The sequence below is a fragment of the Meriones unguiculatus genome, chromosome 20 (genome assembly GCF_030254825.1).
Source record: "Meriones unguiculatus strain TT.TT164.6M chromosome 20, Bangor_MerUng_6.1, whole genome shotgun sequence".
Classification (NCBI taxonomy): domain Eukaryota; kingdom Metazoa; phylum Chordata; class Mammalia; order Rodentia; family Muridae; genus Meriones; species Meriones unguiculatus.
Window position 1 is genome coordinate 33,691,077 of NC_083367.1, and position 8,350 is coordinate 33,699,426.

Sequence of the window (8,350 nt, forward strand, 5' to 3'; positions counted from 1 at the left end):
CAAAAAAAAAAAAAAAAGAAAAGAAAAGAAAAAGAGAAAGAAAACAAAAGAAACGGACGGAGATATTATTTGACACATAGCTAGGTATTGTTCGCTCGCTCATCTACAGTAAGAGGGGCCGACCGCTCCAGAAAGTGATTCCAACAACCTAAGAATTGCGCCTGCTAAAGCAAAGGCACCAGCCATGTAAATAATCACTTCGCAAAGAATCTTTGTGTGGAACTGGGGGGGGGGGGTTCCTTGTGTCTCCTAGGCAACGCATCCATCTTCCGTATAACTTAGGCCAGGCAAGATACGGGGCATGGTTAAGATCATCTTTATTTATAAGCAGAGTCTGGATCAAACTGATCGGGGCCACCACACAGCACTCTGCCAGCACGTACCCAGTGAAACCTAACGACTGGTTTTTAATTCCCCGCCGCTGAGTTACTGAACGTGCCCCGCCGGCACTTTTGCTTAGAATAATTGTTCTTTTTAAAAGCCGATTAAGCAAACGCCCCGGTGTCCAGACAGTTAAGTGGGGGGTGGGGTGGTGGGGGGAGAAGACCTTACGGTAAGGGCCGCCTGAGCCTGCCCGTTTTCCCTGAGCCATCATCATAAAAGATCCCAGACGCGAGTGCGGGGCGATCCCCGGCCGGGCTCGGGGAGCAGACGGCGGGGGATGAGTGTGCAGAACGCGCCGGGGGCCGGTGGGACCGTTACCAGGGCGCCCCTCCCCCACCGCGGGCCCGGCCGGCCGCGCACACAAAGCCCCGGGGGTGCGCGCGGGCGAGGAAGGGAGCGGGCGGGCGAGGCGCCGCCGCAGGCCGCGGGCGCGCCGAGCCGAACCCAGCCGGCTCCACCGGGGAGGACCGAGGCCACCGAGCGCCCCGCCGTACCTGGCTCCAGGTGATGAACTCGTTGGTGTGGGTCTCCTCCACCAGCGTCCACAGCTTGCTGAGGAAAGCCGGCACGTTGGAACTCTGCTTCATTGTTAGCCAGGCGCAGGGATTCCGAATTCCACTCCCGAACGCGGAGGTCGCGGCGGCACCGGCGGCGGCGGCTGTTCCCGGGAAGGCGCACTGCGCAGGCGCGGCGGCGCCCGGGCTCCGCCCCCTGGGGGCCGCGGGGCGAGCGGTGTGGCGGGGAGACCCCGCGGCCGCACGTGATGGACGGGGGCCCGGGGTCCACCCGCGCTCCCAGCTCCCGCGCCGGCTCGCTCCGCGTCCAATCCGAGGGCACCACGGAGCGAGGCGATTGGCTGAGACCCACGAGGAGGGGCGGGTGCAGGAGGGGTCCCGCCTTCCCGCTTACCTTTTAGGCAAGATCCAGGATGTTGGGACCACGGAAACCGTGGTTGCTGGGTTCACGTGGGAGGAAGGTTCGGGCGCACGGGCTGCGGCTGGCGGAGAGCAGAAACGCCCAGGGGCCTTGACTCATAAGTCTGGCTGGCGAACGGTAATTTGCTCCAGTCTAAAGGAAGGAATAAATCACGTTGGGGGAAGGGAGATACTTGCTAGCAAGATGTACTAGGCCCCTGGTTGAAACTGTCTTGAGCCTTGTTTTCCAGTTTTTCACTGGGAGAAAATGGCTCAGAGCTAAGACACTTTCTATCAAAACCTGAAGTTCAAGTACTAGCTCGCTGTTTACTGAGCACCTGCTATTGTATACACTGTTGGGATCTTCTGACCTGGAGCTTTCAGTTCAGCGGACATCAGGTGCCTGCCAAGAACCCAGTTCGAAAGCAGTTGGTCCAGTTTATAGTATTTGAGTCAAAATAATTGTTCTGCGTGTACCTTACAGTGGTTTCCAGTGTGTGATTTGGAACAGTCCTTGATCTATAGCACAATTCACACATACACACACCCCGCCCATTTCTTCCTTGAGAATAAGACTTTTTTTTATCTATTAAGAATAGCTGTGATATGTGGATCTCAGAAAACTAATTTTTTAAGGCTTTCCTTCTTCCTTCTTCCTTTTTTTAAATAGCTGAGCATAGTGTTGTGGACGTCCGGGTCATTCTGGGCTACATGGCAAAGCCCTGACTCTCAAAAAAACTAAACATAGTCATATACAGCACTGTTTGCTAAAAAACAAACAAACAAAAAAAAGGATATATGATAGGGTAATTGTGATAAAAGACTAATATTTGATGAGATCTTATTTGACAAAGGTTTTATATGTATATAATGTGTATAATCCTCAAACCAACTCAAAGAAGCTTCAAAGGTTCTTATTCAGGTTGGTACAAATTCTGTCCTTCCAAGTATACATAGCTAATCAGAACCGACCCTGTAACCAGATTCCCAAGATGGATTGGACAGAAGTTTCCAAATTATTCCAAGGTGAAAATGTGTTGATTTCCCTCAGTTTGGAAATATTTTCCAGTCCCAGAGCCTCATAGATAAAATGCCAGCGGAAATCTTGCTATAATTACTTCACAAGGTTAAAGATCAGGTAAGTGGCTTCATCTTCCAGGCCATCACTGCAAACCTACAAATATCTTTTTGAAGCATGAATCTGAACACTCATCTGAAGGCTTGAAACCACCCAGTGGCCTTCCATGCTGTCCAGAGAAAGTCCTGCCCCTTTAAAATGGCATTGCAGATCTTTAGTGATTCCATTTCATCTTCCAGTCCATTCACTGTCAGTCACTCTTCATGGAGGCTGTACTGCGAGCAACTGTTCTCGTTCTTTCACATCTCTGCCTAATGCCAGCAAGCTGACACCTCTGTCAGGTTCCTCCTTATCTGCAGGGTCAAGCAGAATTCTACACAGAGTTTATGATGACTGTTTTTGGTTGTCAACTTGACTACATCTGCAGTGAACTAAAACCCAAGTAGCTGGGATGAGGGATTTTTCTTGATTGAATGATCTAAGGTGAAGACCCACTCTAAATCCAGATCTTTGGAAGTGGGAAGATCCACCTTAAACCTGAGACACAGCTTTTGCTGGCAGCTTCACACCTTTACAAGCGTTAGAGCCTACTTTTTTAGGATTCTAAAGTATACTGAAGAACAGCTCAGACATCCAGCGTCATGGACTGAACAACTAATGGATTCTTGGACTTCACAGATGTAGACAGCCATTGTTGGACTAGCTGGACCACAGCCTGTAAGAAACTCTAAATAATTCTATATATATGCTTGTGTGTATATAATACATACATAAATTATACATAATATAATGTATGTAATGGGATGTACATAAAATACTTGTACTCATTTTATCAGTTCTATTTCTCTTGAAAACCCTGAATAATACAGAATACACTTGTTTTTGTAAACCCTTCCTCAATTTGTATTATCTCATTTAACACAACAAAGCACATATTTTTATTTACATACTTCTTATGCTAGGTTATAAGACTTTATTAGATTTGTACTAGATTATGAAAATATTTAATAGAAACATGGTGTACATAGTGCCTGATGTGCATTCTCCTCTCTAATATTTGTTTAATAAATCAATGAATACATAAAAGATGAGCACTCACCATCTGCCTAATATTCCTTGACCACCAACTCTGGATTAGTTGTTCCTTCCCATATGCTCCCATAGCTTGTGAGACTTTACCTTCTACAATATGAAAATGTGTATCATACTGCAGTTGCTCATTTACTGCTCAGCACCCTCATTAGCCCAGCAGACTGCTTACCTCTGTGCCCCGTATATTTAGCACTAAACAAGCGCTAATACTATAGGAACTGCTTGATATACGTTTATCACATGAATAATTTCAGCTTTAGAAAAATCATTTGGATAAAATGTACTCTACCTAATAATCAGAAAGGCCTCTTCAATTTACTGTCAATCAGTGTAAATCCTTTTGTTTACCAAAGAAGAAATTGGGGGAGTGGGAGCAGGTAAGACTAGCTCAAATTAGAGGTATGTGGCTAAGGAGCTAGTAGCACTGAGAAAATATCAGAATCTTGAGACAGCTAGATAACAATACAGTGTCATTGAAACCTGGGTTTAGGTCATTTGTGGAGTCAAAACAAATTGCAGTAGCAAAATGCTTAAGCACCCTGAGGGAGGCATTTCTTTAAGTGAAGAGCTTAAAAGAAGACTATAAAAGTTCACTACATTTTTCAAAGTGAGGCTAATGCCTTACTTTGCTTTCTATTGCTGTGATGAAACACCTGACTTTGGGAGCAACTTTGGGAGAAAATGATTTATTTCAGCTTACACTTATAGCCCATCAGGGCAGGAAGTCAGTGCAGGAAGCTGGAGGCAAAAACAGAACTAGAGGTCATGGAGGATCACTGCTTACTGGCTTGCTCCCTGTGGCGTGCTCAACCTGCTTTCTTATAGAAGCCAAGACTGCCTTTCCAGAGATGGTCCTCTACCCTCTACCCAGTGAGTTAGGCCCTCCCACATCAATCATTAATCAAGAAAGTAACCTGCAGAGTTGCCTACAGGCACCCGATGGAGGCATTTTCTCAACTGATAATTCCCTGATAATTCTATCTTGTGTCAATTTGGCAAAAAACTAACCAGGATAATTGGCCCCTCGTCCATTTGGCACATCAGCTCAATACTATTAAACAGTAATTTTTCCTGTTTTGTTTATCCCTAAGATCCCAAATTTATATCAATATAATAATATGAAACCTGCCAACTTTTGGAAGTCTCACAGTATTTAAAAATCCAAAACCTTTAAAAGTTCAATCTTTAAAATATCCAAAGTTTATTAATAGTGGGCACCTGCAAATAAAAAAAGAAGTTAAATATCCTCTTATTTCAAGAGGGAAGGAGCAGGGTCCAGTCACAATCAAATTGAAGCAAAACCAAGCTCCAGCGATGTAAATGAAAAAATCCTATAGCTCAATATCTCATACCTGATATTTTCTCATGATGTTCTGGGCTTCAGAGAGCCTGGGCAGCTTCTCCTCCTGGAGGTCTTCCACTCACAGAACACTCAGGTTTTCTTGTAAGCCTAGGCCAATACCATTCTACACTTGCTGCTTTTCTTGGCAGTCATCCCATGGTCCTGCCATCTCCAGTGTGTTGGGGTCAGCACTGCAACTGAGCTGCTCCTTCACTAATAGCCTCTTCTAAGCCTTCTCCAGGGAGTTTGACCCTGCCACATGGTGCCAAGCCTCAGCTCCTCTTCCTGATCTCTTAAATCCTGAGGTTGCCACGTCACCTTTACCAGTGTGCTCTCCTGGCCTTTCATAGTGCTTAACCTCAGCTACTCTCCAGGATCCTGTTCATGCCTTTGAAACCAGTGTCACCTGGGACACTTTCACAGATTACCAAATTCAGCTGACAGTGTGATTTGCAGTCTTGGCCCTTTCTGGACCGCAGCATCAGTGTGCTGACCATGAGAAAACACTCCCAGAAAATTCCACTTCAGTGATGCTGGTATCTTCTTAATCACCACTGACTTAATTCCTGCTAACCAGTCATTTGTTCAAGTAAAAGTTTCACTTCAGTGGTATTAGTCTCTTTGTAATCACAGCTAATTCTTTCACCCCAGCCAACCAGAAACACCAGATTCTTAATACAAACTTACACACGATTGGCACCTATAGAACCTTGGAGGGGCTCTCAAGCTTCCCTCTGAAGTGTCACAAGCCAGGCTTCCATTTTCTCCAAGGTAATGCACTATTCTCACAATTATCCTCCAAGTCTCTATAACAGCTTATCAATTCCCAAAACACTCATTGTTTATTCAAGCCCAACGTTTCCAACTCTGAAATGGAAGTTGTTTCTGGTTTCTTTGAAGACTCAGTTACATCGTGATATATATATATATATATATTTTTTTTTTTTTTTTTTTTTTCTAGAGCTGTCTTGTGAAGGGGGCTCGTGATGTTTTGCTGTCCCTTGCGAGGGGTGTAACTTTGGCCAGTTGAAGACATCATGGGTGGACTTTGAGGAAAGGAGATACATAGAAGCCCACTGACAGTGAGACAGTGCTTTTTGGATGGACGTTGCTTCTCTGGTCTTCATTCTTTGACACTTAACTTTGAAGAGAGAAATATTCCAGAGAACTTCTGTGTCAATCCAACTGAGTCTTGTAGCTTTCACTGACCTGATTCAGTGGAGTTCTGCTGTTTCTGCTGAATCATGTTCATTCATGTTGGTGTTTGGTGTTGGCATTTGGACTGGACTGCTGGTATCCAGACATCAAAGAGTGGACTGGCCCCAAGTAATTACTTCTAAAAAGGTCTGCAACCCCCCCTTTCCTAATAACCTTCTTTCTCCCCTATCTCTGGTCAGTGGGTTGGAAGGGAGATGGAAGCATTTAAGAACCCTAAATAAATTAGTTTTGTTGAAAAAATCTAAGCCTACAAAACTCCTTCCGCAATCCTCCCTTAAATAACACGGTCAGGTCTGTCACATTATCCCCTGACTCATGCTACCAATTTTTGCCTTAGTTTGCTTTCTACTGCTGTGATTAAACAGCAGACCAAAAGCAACTTGAGGAGGGTTTACATCACCTTTTAGTTGTAGTCCATCCTAAAGAGAAATGAGGGCGGGAATTCAAAGCAGGAGCCTGCAAACAGGAACTGAAGCTGGGGCCATGGAGAAGTGCTGCTTGCTGGTTTGTTCTTTATGGCTTGCTCAGCCAGTTTTCTTATCCAGCCTAGCCCAGGCGTTGCACCTCACATAGTAATCTAGGCCCTTCCACATAATTATTAATCAAGAAAATACCCTACAGACAATCAATGGAGGCATTAACTGAAGTTTGTCTTCTCAGATAACTTGTGTCAGGGTAACAAAAAACTAACTAGGACAGCTGAATAGCATCCTTCTTCCGAAGGCCACAACTCCTCTGTGAAAGACACATGGGTGAGGTAAGGACTGTGTGTTAGAGTGGCTTGCAGCAAGTGTGGGCTTAAAATGCTGCATTGCTGCTGAATTTGTTAGGATCTAACTGACCTTTCCAGGTCGGACAATGATGTACTGTAGGCTTGTGCAGGGAATCTCTTAAATATTGAGGTCCTACAACCCAAACAAACCATGATGGTTAGTCACCCCAGCTCTCCTCTTGCAGTTACTGATGCTGGACAGGAAGCAAAATTTCGCAAGTTAAGCATCTAGTGTGCATAGGTGATTTAAACACTTTAATACTAGGCTGCCCGGTCAGTTCTTGTCAACTTGGCAGAAGCTAGAGTCACCTGGGAAGAGAGAGCTTAAATTAAGGAACTGCCTGCATCATGTTGACCTGTGGGCATGCTTGTCAGGCATTTTCTTGATTACTGTTTGATGTAGGATGGCCCAGTGCACTGTGGACAGGGCCATCCCTGGGAAGGCGTTCCTGGGTTCTGTGTGGAAATTAGCTGAGCAAACCAGAAAAGCAAGCCAATAAGCCACATTCTTCCATGGTTTCTGCTTCAGTTTCTTCCTTTGGCATCCTTTGATGACGGGCTATAACCTGTAATCAAAATAAACCCTTTGCAACCAGAGTTGCTTTAGGTCATAGTCTTTATCACAGTAACAGAAAAGTAACAAGAACACAGTCTTTAGCCTTTTCAGAAACAGAGTGGAGGTGTTCTTTGGCAGGCAGTCCAGCAGATCATGGATAAATAGATGCAATCTCTGTGTCCTACTTAAACTCCTGGTAGAAGTTTGCTGATTAGAAAGAAAACTTGTCTAGACAAGTGGAAGGTCTGGGAGAAGTAGAAAAATGTAGCTAGCTGTTAAGTGAGTGAGCTGAAAATCGAAGCCTTATGTTATTTTCACCAGAATAGAATTATATTAAGGCTACAATTTCCATTCCTCCTAATTCCAATTGAAGGTGCAGATAAAAAAAAAAGGTGTTTGTAGTTTATTTCTAAAGAATGGGATTTAAATTATCTAGTATTCCAAACAATCTTAATACAAATGTCTCTGAAAACATATATTTGAGCTACCATAAATATTAAGTGAGTTGTATATGGATTGAGCTCAGAAGTATGCCCTTCATTTGAATGCCAGGTTAAAGTGTAAATATTGGCTTCAGGAAGATGATGATCGTCAGGGTATGTCTATCTGAGAAGTGTCTGTGGAAAGGTAAGACTGATGAGAACATTTTTAACTTCTTTGCTGTTTAGCCAATATGAACAGTACCCAGGCACCAGCTACAATGAGAAAAATGTTCTTTCTGTTCTGGTAAATTGATACCAAGAGTGGGAGAATGGTGTGACAGACCTGACTTGACCACGAAATTTAGGACACGATTGTGGAAGGAGTAGGAAACTTTGGGCTGGAATAAAACAGTGAGTGTTAAGGAAATAATTCATTCACAGTGTGTGATATGATACAAGTCAGATCAAGCCCAGGCTCAAGCCATGGCCCCTGAGATAGAATTACATAATGGTGACCTTCTAAATAGAAGTTTGATATCATCTTAATCATGACCTTGTAGGACATGAGGAAT

General features: G+C 44.3%; 1 protein-coding gene across 3 annotated transcripts in view; it reads right to left on the reverse strand.

Annotated features, from left to right (window-relative positions):
- Hsf2 (heat shock transcription factor 2) overlaps positions 1-1,168 on the reverse strand; it is a 28,619-nt gene extending 27,451 nt beyond the window's left edge. The window contains exon 1 of one of the 3 annotated variants that reach the window (XM_021657402.2): positions 879-1,161. In XM_021657402.2, the coding sequence (XP_021513077.1) occupies positions 879-971 (93 nt within the window). In that variant the 5' untranslated portion in view covers positions 972-1,161. Of the gene's footprint in view, positions 1-878 lie in introns of all 3 variants that reach the window. The other 2 variants (XM_021657403.2, XM_060373252.1) reach the window with 2 other exon arrangements.
- Positions 1,169-8,350: the final 7,182 nt, after the last annotated feature.